The 18,795-nt window shown below is 41.3% G+C and overlaps 1 protein-coding gene and 1 long non-coding RNA gene across 7 annotated transcripts in view; both read right to left on the reverse strand.

Moving 5' to 3' along the window:
* Window positions 1-18,795, reverse strand: part of LOC118369202 (rho GTPase-activating protein 6-like) — a 153,673-nt gene that overhangs the window by 97,321 nt on the left and 37,557 nt on the right. Inside the window, exons 1-2 of one of the 4 annotated variants that reach the window (XM_052497696.1) lie at window positions 8,524-8,665; window positions 8,053-8,168 (exon numbers count right to left, since the gene is read on the reverse strand). The exons of 1 other annotated variant lie outside the window; for it this stretch is intronic. Coding sequence is in view for 1 of the 3 variants with exons in the window: in XM_052497694.1 (XP_052353654.1) it covers window positions 8,524-8,529 (6 nt within the window). In the remaining 2 variants the exon portion in view is untranslated. Of the gene's footprint in view, window positions 1-8,052; window positions 8,169-8,523; window positions 8,666-15,922; window positions 16,290-18,795 lie in introns of those variants that run through there. 2 more of the 4 variants (XM_052497695.1, XM_052497694.1) reach the window with 2 other exon arrangements.
* Window positions 9,304-12,802, reverse strand: LOC127916195 (uncharacterized). Of its 3 annotated transcripts, none has more exons than XR_008093809.1 (3): window positions 11,638-12,802; window positions 10,854-11,357; window positions 9,304-10,013 (listed from the first exon to the last, which is right to left on the reverse strand). It is a non-coding gene; the product is annotated as an uncharacterized LOC127916195 (long non-coding RNA). The 3 variants fall into 3 exon arrangements; XR_008093808.1 differs by having other exon boundaries at window positions 9,304-10,125; XR_008093807.1 differs by having other exon boundaries at window positions 9,304-10,293.

The following is an 18,795-nucleotide window of genomic DNA, read 5'->3' on the forward strand; positions in this document are numbered from 1 at the left end:
CCTAGTGGTTAGAGTGTAGGGGCGGCAGGTAGTCTAGTGGTTAGAGTGTAGGGGCGGCAGGTAGCCTCGTGGTTAGAGTGTAGGGGCGGCAGGTAGCCTAGTGGTTAGAGTGTAGGGGAGACAGGTAACCTAGTGGTTAGAGTGTAGGGGCGGCAGGTAGCCTAGTGGTTAGAGTGTAGGGGCGGCAGGTAGCCTAGTGGTTAGAGTGTAGGGGCAGCAGGTAGCCTAGTGGTTAGAGTGTAGGGGCGGCAGGTAGCCTAGTGGTTAGAGTGTAGGGGAGGCAGGTAGCCTAGTGGTTAGAGTGTAGGGGCGGCAGGTCGTCTAGTGCTTAGAGTGTAGGGGCGGCAGGTAGCCTAGTGGTTAGAGTGTAGGGGCGGCAGGTAGCCTAGTGGTTAGAGTGTAGGGGCGGCAGGTAGCCTAGTGGTTAGAGTGTAGGGGCGGCAGGTAGCCTAGTGGTTAGAGTGTAGGGGCGGCAGGTAGCCTAGTGGTTAGAGTGTAGGGGCGGCAGGTAGTGTAGTGGTTAGAGTGTAGGGGCGGCAGGTAGTGTAGTGGTTAGAGCGGTGGGCCAGTAACTGAATGGTTCTTGGATCGAATCCCCGAGCTGACAAAGTAAACATCTGTCATTCTGCCCCTGAGCAAGGCAGTTAACCCACTGTCCCCTGGGTGCTGTGGGTGTCGATTTAGGCAGCCCCCCGCACCTCTCTGATTCAGAGGGGTTGGATTAAATGTGGAAGATGCATCCAGTTGTTCAACTGACTAGGTATCCCCTTCTTTCCTTCATGAGGAGAGAAAAGAGAGCTGCATTAAAGGTATGGTTATTTTAGGGATCTGTTCAGGTGGCCTGATTCCTCTCTCTAACCATCAGAAGTAACAGTGGCAGCCTCTGTGTCTCAGCCTCAGTGTGTGTGTGTGCTCACTTTGTGAAACTGTAGGATAACAAACTCGGTCTGTAACTGTAAACTAACTATAGACTAAATATAGACAACTGTAGACTAACTATAGACTAACTGTAACTGTAGACTAACTATAGACTAACTTCAGACTAACAGCTCTGTCTGTAACTATAGACGAACTGTAACTGTAGACTAACTGTAACTCTAGACTAACTAACTGTAGACTAACTGTAACTCTAGACTAACTTTAACTAACTGTAGACTAACCTTAACTAACTGAAAACTAACTTTAACTAACTGTAGACTAACTAACTGTAAACTAACTGTAACGGTAGACTAACTTGAACTAACTGTAGACTAACTGTAACTGTAGACTAACTGTAACTAACTGGTACTGTAGACTAACTTTAACTAACATTAACAAACTGTAGACTAACTTTAACTAACTGTAGACTAACTGGTACTGTAGACTAACTATAGACCACCTATAGACTAACTGTAACCATAGACTAACTGTAGACTAACTGTATACTAACTGCATACTAACTGTAGACTAACTAACTGTAGACCTAGCAGGTATATCTCTCTAATCACCCCCAAAACCAATTCTTTCTTTGGCTGCCTCTCCTTCCAGTTCTCTGCTGCCAATGACTGGAACGAACTACAAAAATCTCTGAAACTGGAAACACTTATCCCTCACTAGCTTTAAGCACCAACTGTCAGAGCATTTTACAGATTACTGCACCTGTACATAGCCCACCTATAATTTAGCCCAAACAACTACCTCTTTCCCAACTGTATTTAATTTATTTATTTATTTTGCTCCTTTGCACCCCATTATTTTTATTTCTACTTTGCACATTCTTCCATTGCAAAACTACCATTCCAGTGTTTTACTTGCTATATTGTATTTACTTTGCCACCATGGCCTTTTTTGCCTTTACCTCCCTTCTCACCTAATTTGCTCACATTGTATATAGACTTGTTTATACTGTATTATTGACTGTATGTTTGTTTTACTCCATGTGTAACTCTGTGTCGTTGTATCTGTCGAACTGCTTTGCTTTATCTTGGCCAGGTCGCAATTGTAAATGAGAACTTGTTCTCAACTTGCCTAACTGGTTAAATAAAGGTGAAATAAAATAAAAATAAAAGACCAACTGTAACTGTAGACTAACTAAAGACTAACTATAGACCACCTATAGACTTACTGTAGACTAACTATAGACTAACTATAGACCACCTATAGACTTACTGTAGACTAACTGTAGACTAACTGTAGACTAACTGTATACTAACTGTAGACTAACTATAGACTAACTATAGACTAACTGTAGACTAACTATAGACTAACGGTAGACTAACTGTAGACTAACTGTATACTAACTGCATACTAACTATAGACTAACTATAGACTAACTGTAGACTAACTATAGACTAACGGTAGACTAACTATAGACTAACTGTAGACTAACTATAGACTAACTGTAGACTAACTATAGACTAACTATAGACTAACTGTAGACTAACTGTAGACTAACTGTAGACTAACTGTAACTGTAGACTAACTAAAGACTAACTATAGGCCACCTATAGACTTACTGTAGACTAACTATAGACTAACTATAAACTAACTGTAACTGTAGACTAACTTTAACTAACTGTAACTGTAGACTAACTGTAGACTAACTGTATACTAACTATAAACTAACTGTAACTGTAGACTAACTGTAACTGTATACGAACTAAAGACTAACTGTAGACTAACTGTAGACTAACTATAGACTAACTGTAACTGTAGACTAACTGTAACTGTAGACTAAGTCAAGACTAACTGTAACTGTAGACTAACTATAGACTAACTGTAGACTAACTATAGACTAACTGTAGACTAACTATAGACTAACTGTAACTGTAGACTAACTGTAACTATAGACTAACTATATCTGTAGACTAACTGTAACTGTAGATTAACTATAGACTAACTGTAACTATAGATTAACTATAGACTAACTGTAGACTAACTGTAGACTAACTGTAACTGTAGACTAACTGTAGACTAACTGTAACTGTAGACTAACTGTGACTGTAGACTAACCTTAACTAACTGTAGACTAACCTTAACTAACTGTAGACTAACCTTAACTAACTGTAGACTAACTGTAACTGCAGACTAACTTTAACTAACTGTAACTGTAGACTAACTGTAACTGTAGACTAACTTTAACCAACTGTAACTGTAGACTAACCTTAACTAACTGTAACTGTAGACTAACTGTAACTGTAGACTAACTTTAACTAACTGTAACTGTAGACTAACTGTAGACTAACTGTAACTGTAGACTAACTGTAACTGTAGACTAACTGTAGACTAACTGTAACTGTAGACTAACTGTAGACTAACCTTAACTAACTGTAACTGTAGACTAACTGTATACTAACTGTAACTGTAGACTAACCTTAACTAACTGTAGACTAACCTTAACTAACTGTAGACTAACTGTAACTGCAGACTAACTTTAACTAACTGTAACTGTAGACTAACTGTAACTGTAGACTAACTGTAGACTAACTGTAGCTGTAGACTAACTGTAACTGTAGACTAACTGTAGACTAACTGTAACTGTAGACTAACTGTAGACTAACTGTAACTGTAGACTAACTGTAACTGCAGACTAACTGTAGACTAACTGTAACTGTAGACTAACTGTAACTGTAGACTAACTGTAGACTAACTGTAACTGTAGACTAACTGTAGACAAACTGTAACTGTAGACTAACTGTAACTGTAGACTAACTGTAACTGTAGACTAACTGTAGACTAACTGTAACTGTAGACTAACTGTAACTGTAGACTAACTGTAACTGTAGACTAACGGTAGACTAACTGTAACTGTAGACTAACTGTAGACTAACTGTAACTGTAGACTAACTGTAGACTAACTGTAACTGTAGACTAACTTTAACTAACTGTAACTGTAGACTAACTGTAGACTAACTGTAACTGTAGACTAACTTTAACTGTAGACTAACTGTAACTGTAGACTAACTGTAGACTAACTGTAGACTAACTGTAACTGTAGACTAACTGTAACTGTAGACTAACTTTAACTAACTGTAACTGTAGACTAACTGTAGATTAACTGTAACTGTAGACTAACTGTAACTGTAGACTAACTGTAACTGTAGACTAACTGTAACTGTGGACTAACTGTGGACTAACTGTAGACTAACTATAGACCCCTCTCCTCTCCTCTCCTCTCCTCTCCTCTCCTCTCCTCTCCTCTATTCTCTCCTCTCCTCTCTCCTCTCTCCTCTATTCTCTCTATTCTATTCTCTCCTCTCCTCTATTCTCTCCTCTCTCCTCTCCTCTCTCCTCTCCTCTCTCCTCTATTCTCTCCTCTATTCTCTCCTCTCCTCCCTCCTCTATTCTCTCCTCTATTCTATTCTCTCCTCTCCTCTCTCCTCTATTCTCTCTTTCTTTCTCTCCTATATTCTCTCCTCTATTCTCGCTATTCTCTCCTCTATTCTCTCCTCCATTCTCTCCTCTATTCTCTCCTCTATTCTCTCCTCTATTCTCTCCTCTCTTCTCTCCTCTCTTCTCTCCTCTATTCTCTCCTCTCCTCTCCTCTCCTCTCCTCTCCTCTCTCCTCTCCTCTCTCCTCTCCTCTCCCTCTCTCCTCTATTCTCTCCTCTGTTCTCTCCTCTATTCTCTCCTCTGTTCTCTCCTCTGTTCTCTCCTCTATTCTCTCCTCTATTCTCTCCTCTATTCTCTCCTTCTTTCTCTCCTATATTCTCTCCTCTATTCTATTATCTCCCCTATTCTCTCCTCTCCTCTCTCCTCTCTCCTCTCCTCTCTCCTCTATTCTCTCCTCTATTCTCTCCTCTGTTCTCTCCTCTATTCTCTCCTCTATTCTCTCCTTCTTTATCTCCTATATTCTCTCCTCTATTCTCTCCTCTCCTCTATTCTCTCCTTTCTCTCCTCTATTCTCTCCTTTCTCTCCTCTATTCTCTCCTATATTCTCTCCTTTCTCTCCTCTATTCTCTCCTCTATTCTCTCCTTTCTCTCCTCTATTCTCTCCTCTCCTCTATTCTCTCCTTTCTCTCCTCTATTCTCTCCTCTATTCTCTCCTCTATTCTCTCCTTTCTCTCCTCTATTCTCTCCTCTATTCTCTCCTTTCTCTCCTCTATTCTCTCCTCTATTCTCTCCTCTCCTCTATTCTCTCCTCTATTCTCTCCTTTCTCTCCTCTATTCTCTCCTCTGTTCTCTCCTCTCCTCTATTCTCTCTTCTCCTCTCTCCTCTCCTCTCTCCTCTATTCTCTCCTCTATTCTCTCCTCTGTTCTGTCCTCTGTTCTCTCCTCTATTCTCTCCTCTGTTCTCTCCTCTATTCTCTCCTCTATTCTCTCCTCTATTCTCTCCTCTATTCTCTCCTCTATTCTCTCCTCTCCTCTATTCTCTCCTTTCTCTCCTCTACTGCCCCAGACTATTGTATAGATCATTGATAGTTCACTCCACAGAGGCATAGACTATAGTTAGACAACAGGCATGAAACATGGACACATCTCAGCATTTTTTTAGGTCCGAAAAACATTAGATAAACCTTGACGTTTTACGTGACCTATCACCTTACCATGCTATGTTTTTCAAAAGCTAGCCGTCTCTCGTGTTCTGTTTCGCGGGAGTAGACTGTGTCCCTTACATGTTGCACTAGGCACTCTGGTCAGCACTACTACACTATATAAGGAACAGGGTGCTATTTGGGACAGAGTCATCGTGTTTCTGTTTGATGAGGTCCAGCTATGTAACCTGGATTAGAGAGCTATGTCATACAGATGACGACTGATAACAGTATACTGAGCCTGAAATACCCCCTGATAGCTTCCAGATGTCACCGATTCTGTTAGTTACACTTACTGAACCCAGACCTGTTGATCTGTACGAACAGTAGACTATAATTTCTTCATCTGTCGAAAAGGCTGTCATTCTGAAAGTAATGCAAACAATATTTACATAGACACTAGCACATACAGACTGGGCTATTAGACTGGGTTATTAGACTGGGTTATTAGACTGGGCTATTAGACTGGGTTATTAGACTGGGTTATTAGACTGGGTTACTAGACTGGGTTATTAGACTGGGTTATTAGACTGGGTTATTAGACTGGGCTATTAGACTGGGTTATTAGACTGGGTTATTAGACTGGGTTATTAGACTGGGTTATTAGACTGGGTTATTAGACTGGGCTATTAGACTGGGCTATTAGACTGGGCTATTAGACTGGGTTTTTATACAGGGTTATTAGACTGGGCTATTAGACTGGGCTATTAGACTGGGTTATTAGACTGGGTTATTAGACTGGGTTATTAGACTGGGTTATTAGACTGGGTTATTAGACTGGGTTATTAGACTGGGTTATTAGACTGGGTTATTAGACTGGGTTATTAGACTGGGCTATTAGACTGGGCTATTAGACTGGGTTATTAGACTGGGTTATTAGACTGGGCTATTAGACTGGGTTATTAGACTGGGTTATTAGACTGGGCTATTAGACTGGGCTATTAGACTGGGTTATTAGACTGGTTATTAGACTATTAGACTGGGTTATTAGACTGGGCTATTAGACTGGGCTATTAGACTGGGTTATTAGACTGGGTTATTAGACTGGGTTATTAGACTGGGTTATTAGACTGGGTTATTAGACTGGGTTATTAGACTGGGCTATTAGACTGGGCTATTGGGCTATTAGACTGGGTTATTAGACTGGGTTATTAGACTGGGCTATTAGACTGGGTTATTAGACTGGGTTATTAGACTGGGTTATTAGACTGGGCTATTAGACTGGGTTATTAGACTGGGTTATTAGACTGGGTTATTAGACTGGGCTATTAGACTGGGTTATTAGACTGGGCTATTAGACTGGGTTATTAGACTGGGTTATTAGACTGGGTTATTAGACTGGGTTATTAGACTGGGCTATTAGACTGGGCTATTAGACTGGGTTATTAGACTGGGTTATTAGACTGGGCTATTAGACTGGGTTATTAGACTGGGTTATTAGACTGGGCTATTAGACTGGGTTATTAGACTGGGCTATTAGACTGGGTTATTAGACTGGGTTATTAGACTGGGTTATTAGACTGGGCTATTAGACTGGGTTATTAGACTGGGCTATTAGACTGGTTATTAGTTATTAGACTGGGTTATTAGACTGGGTTATTAGACTGTTATTAGACTGGGTTATTAGACTGGGTTATTAGACTGGGTTATTAGACTGGGTTATTAGACTGGGCTATTAGACTGGGTTATTAGACTGGGTTATTAGACTGGGTTATTAGACTGGGTTATTAGACTGGGTTATTAGACTGGGCTATTAGACTGGGCTATTAGACTGGGTTATTAGACTGGGCTATTAGACTGGGTTATTAGACTGGGTTATTAGACTGGGCTATTAGACTGGGCTATTAGACTGGGTTATTAGACTGGGTTATTAGACTGGGCTATTAGACTGGGTTATTAGACTGGGCTATTAGACTGGGTTATTAGACTGGGTTATTAGACTGGGCTATTAGACTGGGTTATTAGACTGGGTTATTAGACTGGGTTATTAGACTGGGTTATTAGACTGGGCTATTAGACTGGGTTATTAGACTGGGTTATTAGACTGGGTTATTAGACTGGGTTATTAGACTGGGCTATTAGACTGGGTTATTAGACTGGGTTATTAGACTGGGCTATTAGACTGGGTTATTAGACTGGGTTATTAGACTGGGTTATTAGACTGGGTTATTAGACTGGGTTATTAGACTGGGTTATTAGACTGGGCTATTAGACTGGGTTATTAGACTGGGTTATTAGACTGGGTTATTAGACTGGGTTATTAGAATACTTACATATATGCCCCCTGAAGGCTTCCTCTTTCTAAAACTATTCTGTTGTTTGTGTTGCGACACTAAGAACACAATATTTTCCAGACACAGCATCTACTTCCTTTCACAGTCATAGGTCATAAGTTCTTACTTCTGCACCACAGTCATATCAGGAATGCTAAAAAGACTGTGATATATATATATATATAGAGAGAGAGAGAGATATATCAAATTCAAAAAAAGAACAAACAAAGTGTTTTGTAATTTGCTGGATCAGCAAGTAACCAGACCTTTTCATCTTAGAAAGAACAGGCTATATGGTCCTCATCTGTCCACAGCCGTTGTTCCCATTGGAGTACTGAAGACAGTACGCACTTCTGTAAGTCGCTCTGCTGCAAAGTGTCTGCTAAATGGTATATTGTACATGAAATATATTATTATTATATTATTGACCTGCAAATAATGTTTAGTCTGATTTCCATTGAGATTGGCAGTAGGTATTATGTATTAACGGGTAGTTGGTATATGAAGAGTGAGGAAGGAAAGAAGCCATTTTTATGGAAACTACCCTGAGGGTTTTTCCAATGTTCATGACAATTGTTGTACGGCATAACAATTAGACAGAGGACAGGTATGTATGTGTTTTGTACTTTAGCCAACTCCTCTCTGACCATCATTATGATATCATAACCTACTATGAAAAAAATAGTCATGTTATGATCAAGTTTACACAGAGTCTAAAAAAAAACTCTGAATCTAACCTGCATTGTCCCAGGTCTGTTTGTGTTTCAGCCAACTTCTCTCTGAGGACATGTGGGATACTCTGCCAACAACAGTCAGGATATAGATTACATTAAAGAAAGATCACACAGATCTGACATACTCTGCCAACAACCGTCAGGATATAGATTAGATTAAATAAAGATCACACCGATCTGACATACTCTGCCAACAACAGTCAGGATATAGATTAGATTAGTTAGATAAAGATCACACCGATCTGATATACTCTGCCAACAACAGTCAGGATATAGATTAGATTAGTTAGATTAGTTAGATAAAGATCACACAGATCTGATATACTCTGCCAACAACAGTCAGGATATAGATTAGATTAGTTAGATAAAGATCACACAGATCTGATATACTCTGCCAACAACAGTCAGGATATAGATTAGATTAGTTAGATAAAGATCACACAGATCTGATATACTCTGCCAACAACAGTCAGGATATAGATTAGATTAGTTAGATAAAGATCACACAGATCTGATATACTCTGCCAACAACAGTCAGGATATAGATTAGATTAGTTAGATAAAGATCACACAGATCTGATATACTCTGCCAACAACAGTCAGGATATAGATTAGATTAGTTAGATAAAGATCACACAGATCTGATATACTCTGCCAACAACAGTCAGGATATAGATTAGATTAGTTAGATAAAGATCACACAGATCTGATATACTCTGCCAACAACAGTCAGGATATAGATTACATTAAATAAAGATCACACCGATCTGATATACTCTGCCAACAACAGTCAGGATATAGATTAGATTAAATAAAGATCACACCGATCTGATATACTCTACCAACAACAGTCAGGATATAGATTAGATTAGTTAGATAACGAGTCAAACAAAACGTGTAGAATTGAGAGGAATATGTTAGTTAATGTAGAGACAAACGATTGTACATATTTTTCGGTCATAAAGTTTAATTTCCGAAAATCTCTATTTTAGCACGTTTCCTTCAGTCATATCCAATACCAGGAGTATCAAACTCCATTCTTTACCTTATCTTATTCTCGTTCTTTATCCAATACCAGGAGTATCAAACTCCATTCTTTACCTTATCTTATTCTCGTTCTTTATCCAATACCAGGAGTATCAAACTCCATTCTTTACCTTATCTTGTTCTAGTTCTTTATCCAATACCAGGAGTATCAAACTCCATTCTTTACCTTATCTTGTTCTAGTTCTTTATCCAATACCAGGAGTATCAAACTCCATTCTTTACCTTATCTTGTTCTAGTTCTTTATCCAATACCAGGAGTATCAAACTCCATTCTTTACCTTATCTTGTTCTAGTTCTTTATCCAATACCAGGAGTATCAAACTCCATTCTTTACCTTATCTTGTTCTAGTTCTTTATCCAATACCAGGAGTATCAAACTCCATTCTTTACCTTATCTTGTTCTAGTTCTTTATCCAATACCAGGAGTATCAAACTCCATTCTTTACCTTATCTTATTCTCGTTCTTTATCCAATACCAGGAGTATCAAACTCCATTCTTTACCTTATCTTGTTCTAGTTCTTTATCCAATACCAGGAGTATCAAACTCCATTCTTTACCTTATCTTGTTCTAGTTCTTTATCCAATACCAGGAGTATCAAACTCCATTCTTTACCTTATCTTGTTCTAGTTCTTTATCCAATACCAGGAGTATCAAACTCCATTCTTTACCTTATCTTGTTCTAGTTCTTTATCCAATACCAGGAGTATCAAACTCCATTCTTTACCTTATCTTATTCTCGTTCTTTATCCAATACCAGGAGTATCAAACTCCATTCTTTACCTTATCTTGTTCTAGTTCTTTATCCAATACCATGAGTATCAAACTCCATTCTTTACCTTATCTTGTTCTAGTTCTTTATCCAATACCAGGAGTATCAAACCTCATTCTTTACCTTATCTTGTTCTAGTTCTTTATCCAATACCAGGAGTATCAAACTCCATTCTTTACCTTATCTTGTTCTAGTTCTTTATCCAATACCAGGAGTATCAAACTCCATTCTTTACCTTATCTTGTTCTAGTTCTTTATCCAATACCAGGAGTATCAAACTCCATTCTTTACCTTATCTTATTCTCGTTCTTTATCCAATACCAGGAGTATCAAACTCCATTCTTTACCTTATCTTGTTCTAGTTCTTCATCCAATACCAGGAGTATCAAACTCCATTCTTTACCTTATCTTGTTCTAGTTCTTTATCCAATACCAGGAGTATCAAACTCCATTCTTTACCTTATCTTGTTCTAGTTCTTTATCCAATACCAGGAGTATCAAACTCCATTCTTGACCTTATCTTGTTCTAGTTCTTTATCCAATACCAGGAGTATCAAACTCCATTCTTTACCTTATCTTATTCTCGTTCTTTATCCAATACCAGGAGTATCAAACTCCATTCTTTACCTTATCTTGTTCTAGTTCTTTATCCAATACCAGGAGTATCAAACTCCATTCTTTACCTTATCTTGTTCTAGTTCTTTATCCAATACCAGGAGTATCAAACTCCATTCTTGACCTTATCTTGTTCTAGTTCTTTATCCAATACCAGGAGTATCAAACTCCATTCTTGACCTTATCTTGTTCTAGTTCTTTATCCAATACCAGGAGTATCAAACTCCATTCTTTACCTTATCTTGTTCTAGTTCTTTATCCAATACCAGGAGTATCAAACTCCATTCTTTACCTTATCTTGTTCTAGTTCTTTATCCAATACCAGGAGTATCAAACTCCATTCTTTACCTTATCTTATTCTCGTTCTTTATCCAATACCAGGAGTATCAAACTCCATTCTTTACCTTATCTTGTTCTAGTTCTTTATCCAATACCAGGAGTATCAAACTCCATTCTTTACCTTATCTTGTTCTAGTTCTTTATCCAATACCAGGAGTATCAAACTCCATTCTTTACCTTATCTTGTTCTAGTTCTTTATCCAATACCAGGAGTATCAAACTCCATTCTTTACCTTATCTTGTTCTAGTTCTTTATCCAATAACAGGAGTATCAAACTCCATTCTTTACCTTATCTTGTTCTAGTTCTTTATCCAATAACAGGAGTATCAAACTCCATTCTTTACCTTATCTTATTCTCGTTCTTTATCCAATACCAGGAGTATCAAACTCCATTCTTTACCTTATCTTGTTCTAGTTCTTTATCCAATACCAGGAGTATCAAACTCCATTCTTTACCTTATCTTGTTCTAGTTCTTTATCCAATACCAGGAGTATCAAACTCCATTCTTGACCTTATCTTGTTCTAGTTCTTTATCCAATACCAGGAGTATCAAACTCCATTCTTGACCTTATCTTGTTCTAGTTCTTTATCCAATACCAGGAGTATCAAACTCCATTCTTTACCTTATCTTGTTCTAGTTCTTTATCCAATACCAGGAGTATCAAACTCCATTCTTTACCTTATCTTGTTCTAGTTCTTTATCCAATACCAGGAGTATCAAACTCCATTCTTTACCTTATCTTATTCTCGTTCTTTATCCAATACCAGGAGTATCAAACTCCATTCTTTACCTTATCTTGTTCTAGTTCTTTATCCAATACCAGGAGTATCAAACTCCATTCTTTACCTTATCTTGTTCTAGTTCTTTATCCAATACCAGGAGTATCAAACTCCATTCTTTACCTTATCTTGTTCTAGTTCTTTATCCAATACCAGGAGTATCAAACTCCATTCTTTACCTTATCTTGTTCTAGTTCTTTATCCAATACCAGGAGTATCAAACTCCATTCTTTACCTTATCTTGTTCTAGTTCTTTATCCAATACCAGGAGTATCAAACTCCATTCTTTACCTTATCTTGTTCTAGTTCTTTATCCAATACCAGGAGTATCAAACTCCATTCTTTACCTTATCTTGTTCTAGTTCTTTATCCAATACCAGGAGTATCAAACTCCATTCTTTACCTTATCTTGTTCTAGTTCTTTATCCAATACCAGGAGTATCAAACTCCATTCTTTACCTTATCTTGTTCTAGTTCTTTATCCAATACCAGGAGTATCAAACTCCATTCTTTACCTTATCTTGTTCTTTATCCAATACCAGGAGTATCAAACTCCATTCTTTACCTTATCTTGTTCTAGTTCTTTATCCAATACCAGGAGTATCAAACTCCATTCTTTACCTTATCTTGTTCTAGTTCTTTATCCAATACCAGGAGTATCAAACTCCATTCTTTACCTTATCTTGTTCTAGTTCTTTATCCAATACCAGGAGTATCACATTCCAGTCTTAGAATGGTGCTGAGTCTGTATGTATTACAGTTATACACTTCAACAGTGTTTACCACTCCTGCTCCTGGGACATCAATGGTTATACATTGTATCTCTGCAAAGGCTGATTTGTAATTCATATGTACAGAATAAAAGTCAGTACATCCTGCCAGCACGCCCAGAAGCGTGCTGAATGACTCGTGGAAGAGAGAGAGGAAGCAGATGGGAGTAACAATCCAGGCTATTTGCTCTGAGACCAGCATAATACTGTAATGAAACGAGCAGGTTTCTAACCCTCAACAATCTAACCCGAAGTCCAGCATGCTATCGACTGTGCCCAAATGTATTCATTGGGGTTGGGGCCGATTGTGGCTAAAAATACGTCATCAATTGGAATCTTTAACGTGCAAAGGAGGGAAAGTATTATTATTAGCGTAGCAGGATGGGCTATTAATAATAGACCATTCAACCTTTACTAAAGAATTGTATAATAGCCGAGCTAGGTGTGAACCCCACTCCCTCCCCAACTTGCAACAAATCATTTGTATTTATCTTTCCACATCTACCTATGTATCTATCTAAACACGGTTAATGTTCTGGGGGAAAAAAACAACAGTTGAGTTTATTTCTTCGGAACCTAGACCTATATAAAATAAGTTAACTGTCTGAGGTAGGCTATGAGACTTTACAGCCTCATAAAAGTCGTTTTTTTTTTAAATGAGTCCAACTTACAAATGCAACCGGTCCAAAATGTAGCATCCTACATAAAACAATCATTTAAAGAAAAAAAGTTTGCACGTTCGAAACTAAAACAATGTAACTAATAATTAAAAGCACACATTTGTAAATCCCAAACTCTAAAAGTAATTGGAAAGGTAGAGATACAAATGATGTGTGACATTGTGGTTACAATAAAAGATGTAGCCCATCATGCAAATGTTTCCTATTAGCAGGACAATATACTTTTTATAGCCCGGCTACTGTTGTGAAAATCCCTCAACTTGCAATGTATTCCATGCTTAAGTCCTCTAAAGTGTTACATTTCTAACTCAAAACAGCATTTCTTCATCAACATCTTTATGCTTTCGTTAATCTTCTTGATCTTCTTCCTTTTGTTCTGTAGCAATTTGGAGCAAATTGCTCAAAGGTCACGGTTGATTGGTCTGTGAAGATGTTATTGAATGTCTGGCCAGCTTTGATCCATGCCTGGGCCTGCAGGACGCGAGGTTATTTGTTTGTCAGACGAATCATTGTAATTGTTGACTCACTCACGCGTTGAAAAGGGCGAGGAACGGAACCCGTGTCACAGCCCACGCCAGGCACACCTGTGAGCCCTGGAACTCCAGCTGTGACAGGCAGAGTCAACATACCTGACGGGTTCATCAGGTCGTCGGTTCACCCTGACATTTCCATTCCTCTTCTGACAACAGAACTTGACCAACTGCTCACCAGGCACAGCCCGTTATGCTGTTCTGCTATTCCAAGGATGTGTAACGGAAGAGAAATACCACGAGCGGACACAGAATACGTAGACTTCCCACTGTGGATGTCTATATCAGCACTGTTTCACGCTGCTCTGAGACAAGCATGAATATAAGAACATTTTCAAATATTCCATGATATTCTTAAAATATGTGTTGACTGAATATAAGCACGTGATGTCTGTTAAATAATCAAGTTAGGTTTCTCCAGAAATAAATAATTCTAAATAACAAACTGCCGTTATTTACAAATGAGTGAGAATGTCTCACCCCATGTTCAAGAATGGCCTTTTTCTCACTCACTCTAGGTTTAATGAAAACGAAATCTCCCAAATATTGTTACTTTTTAAACAAAGCAATTATTGTTATTAATTCATTTAGAATTATATAAAAGCCCCTTTTTTATTCTCAGATATTCTCATAGATCCTAACAGAAAAAGCCCCTTAGATATTCTCAGATATTCTCATAGATCCTAACAGAAAATGCCCCTTAGATATTCTCAGATATTCTCATAGATCCTAACAGAAAATGCCCCTTAGATATTCTCAGATATCCTCATAGATCCTAACAGAAAAAGCCCCTTAGATATTCTCAGATATTCTCATAGATCCTAACAGAAAATGCCCCTGAGATATTCTCAGATATTCTCATAGATCCTAACAGAAAATGCCCCTTAGATATTCTCATAGATCCTAACAGAAAATGCCCCTTAGATATTCTCAGATATTCTCATAGATCCTAACAGAAAATGCCCCTTAGATATTCTCAGATATTCTCATAGATCCTAACAGAAAATGCCCCTTAGATATTCTCAGATATTCTCATAGATCCTAACAGAAAATGCCCCTTAGATATTCTCAGATATTCTCATAGATCCTAACAGAAAAAGCCCCTTAGATATTCTCAGATATTCTCATAGATCCTAACAGAAAAAGCCCCTTAGATATTAATATAGAGTCCTCCAATCCACTAAATGTAATTATTGGCGGAGAGTCACATCATTGAAAAACATATTTGTAGATATATTGTTAAAAATGGTGTAGGTCTTATTTATTTAAAGAGGATATTGAAGTTAGAAGCAAAAGCCTACAACTATTTTAGCACAGTTTCGCGCTGCTCTGAGACGAGCTCGGGAACTCTGAGACAAGCTCGGGATCTCTGAGACAAGCACGGGAACTCTGAGACAAGCACGGGAACTCTGAGACAAGCTCACACAGACTTATTGAACACACAGACTTATTGAACACACAGACTTATTGAACACATAGACCTATTGAACACACAGACTTATTGAACACACAGACTTATTGAACACACAGACTTATTGAACACACAGACCTATTGAACACACAGACTTATTGAACACACAGACTTATTGAACACACAGACCTATTGAACACACAGACCTATTGAACACACAGACCTATTGAACACAGCCATATTGAAAACAGACTTATTGAACACAGCCATATTGAAAACAGACTTATTGAAGACAGCCATGTTGAACACACAGACATATTGAACACACAGACATATTGAACAAACATACCTACTGAACACACACACACACTTACTTGAGAGAACCTAGCAACACGACACACACACTTTAATTGAAGTAAATTAGTCTCAACAATAAACACACAGACTGACACCATACCTGTAGGTGGGGAATCAGTGGGATGATCCAGTCAGTGAGTCCACTTAGAGACAAGCTGACAGGGAGCAAATGTGTCCTGCAGTCTGCTCAGCTACCGCTCAAAGTCTCACACTCAGTAGAGACGCCTAGCGCTCACACTCAGTAGAGACGCCTAACGCTCACACTCAGTCGAACTCACGCAGTGGAGACACAAAAGCGGGTGTGTGTTGTCCACTCCAAATGGGGCATGAGGGAACACACAGGGTGGAAAGAGAGACAGACTGAGAGAGAGAGAGAGAGACAGAGAGAGAGAGAGAGAGAGAGAGAGAGAGAGACGGAGAGAGAAATGGAGCGAGAGAAGGAGGAAGAGAGAGATCTGCTCACTCCATCTGCTGGAGTTAATCAGTCGGCAGAGTCTCACTGCCAAGGAATCACTTCACGTAAACAGTGTGAGAGGAGGAGGAGGGGAAAGAGACGGAGGGGGAGAGGAGGAGGAGGGGAAAGAGAGGGAGGGGGAGGAGGGGAAAGAAAGGGAGGGGAGGAGAGGAGGGGAAAGAGAGGGAGGAGGAGAGGAGGAGGGGAAAGAGAGGGAGGGGGAGAAGAGGAGGAGGGGAAAGAGAGGGGGGGAGAGGAGGAGGAGGGGAAAGAGAGGGAGGGGGAGAGGAGAGGAGGAGGAGGGGAAAGAGAGGGAGGGGCAGGAGAGGAGGAGGGGGGAAAGAGAGGGAGGGGGAGGAGGAGGAGGGGGAGGAGGAGGAGGGGAAAGACGGAGGGGAAAGACGGAGGGGGAGGAGAGGAGGAGGGCAAGAGAGGGAGGGGGAGGAGAGGGAGGAGGGGAAAGAGAGGGAAGGGGAGGGAGAGCTGCCTCATTGCGAGGGAGGGGAGGAGGGGGAGAGGAGGGGAAAGAGAGGGAGGGGGAGGAGAGGAGGAGGAGGGGAAAGAGAGGGAGGGGGAGGAGAGCTGCCTCATTGCGAGGGAGGGGAGGAGGGGAAAGAGAGGGAGGGGGGAGGAGAGCTGCCTCATTGCGAGGGAGAGGAGGAGCGGAAAGAGAGGGAGGGGGAGAGGAGGAGGAGGGGAAAGACGGAGGGGGAGGAGAGGAGGGGAAAGAGAGGAAAGGGGAGAAGAGGAGGAGGAGGGGAAAGACGGAGGGGGAGGAGAGGAGGGGAAAGAGAGGGAGGGGGAGAGGAGGAGGAGGGGAAAGACGGAGGGGGAGGAGAGGAGGGGAAAGAGAGAGAGGGGGAGAGGAGGAGGAGGAGCGGAAAGACGGAGGGGGAGGAGAGGAGGGGAAAGAGAGGGAAGGGGAGAAGAGGAGGAGGAGCGGAAAGACGGAGGGGGAGGAGAGGAGGGGAAAGAGAGGGAGGGGGAGAGGAGGAGGAGGGGAAAGACGGAGGGGGAGGAGAGGAGGGGAAAGAGAGAGAGGGGGAGGAGGAGGAGGAGGGGAAAGACGGAGGGGGAGGAGAGGAGGGGAAAGAGAGGGAAGGGGAGAAGAGGAGGAGGAGGGGAAAGACGGAGGGGGAGGAGAGAGGAGGGGAAAGAGAGGGAGGGGGAGAAGAGGTGGAGGGGAAAGACGGAGGGGAGGAGAGCTGCCTCATTGCGAGGGGAGGGGAGGAGGGGAAAGACGGAGGGGAGGAGAGGAGGGGAAAGAGAGGGAGGAGGGGAGGGGAAAGACGGAGGGGGAGGAGGAGGAGGAGGGGAAAGACGGAGGGGGAGGAGAGGAGGGGAAAGAGAGGGAGGAGAGGAGGAGGAGGAGGGGAAAGACGGAGGGGAGGAGAGGAGGGGAAAGAGAGGGAGGAGGGGAGGAGGAGGAGGGGAAAGACGGAGGGGGAGGAGAGGAGGGGAAAGAAAGGGAGGAGGGGAGGAGGAGGGGAAAGACGGAGGGGAGGAGAGGATGGGAAAGAGAGGGAGGGGGAGAGGAGGGAAGAAAGAAGTGTGAATGATGAAAGGGATGGGAACAGGAGAGAAGCAGAGGAGAGAAATGAGAAGATGGGAGGGAGGGAGAGGAGAGGAGAGAGGAGAGGAGAGGAGGAGGGAGGAGAGGAGGGGAGGAGAGGAGGGGGAGAGGAGGGAGGAGAGGAGGAGGGGAGAGGAGGGAGGAGAGGAGGGAGGAGAGGAGAGGAGAGGGAGAGGAGAGGAGAGGAGGGGAGGGGAGGAGAGGAGGGGAGGGAGAGGAGGGAGGGGAGGGGAGGAGAGGAGGGAGGAGAGGAGAGGAGAGGAGAGGAGAGGAGAGGAGAGGAGAGGAGAGGAGGGGAGGGAGGGGAGGAGAGGAGGGAGGAGAGGAGGAGAGGAGGGAGGGGAGGGGAGGAGAGGAGGGAGGAGAGGAGGGAGGAGAGGAGAGGAGAGGAGAGGAGAGGAGGAGAGGAGAGGAGAGGAGAGGAGAGGGGGAGGGGAGGGGAGGGGAGGGGAGGGGAGGGGAGGAGGAGGAGAGGAGGAGAGGAGGGTGGTTAAGAAGGTTAAATTATTAATATAATTATTATTAAATCACTCATGATAACAGCAACTATACTGATACTATTTGGTCTTTATGAGTTTGTTTATTAGTTAAATAAAGTTAGTTTATTAGTTAAATAAATAACCCTCTTAAGGCCTCACTCCCCCCTATCTGAGATATCTTCTGCAGCCCTGATCCTCCACATACAATACCCGTCCTGCCAGTCACATTCTGTTAAAGGTCCCCAAAGCACACACATCCCTGGGTCACTCCCCTTTTCAGTTCTCTGCAGCTAGTGATTGGAACGAGCTGCAACAAACACTCAAACTGAACAGTTTTATCTCAATCTCTTCATTCAAAGACTCAATCATGGACACTCTTCCTGACAGTTGTAGCTGCTCTGTGTGATGCTTTGTTGTCAAACTACCTTCTTACCCTTTGTGTTGTAGTCTGTCCCCAATAACGTTTG

This window comes from Oncorhynchus keta, chromosome 35, assembly GCF_023373465.1.
Source record: "Oncorhynchus keta strain PuntledgeMale-10-30-2019 chromosome 35, Oket_V2, whole genome shotgun sequence".
NCBI lineage: Eukaryota > Metazoa > Chordata > Actinopteri > Salmoniformes > Salmonidae > Oncorhynchus > Oncorhynchus keta.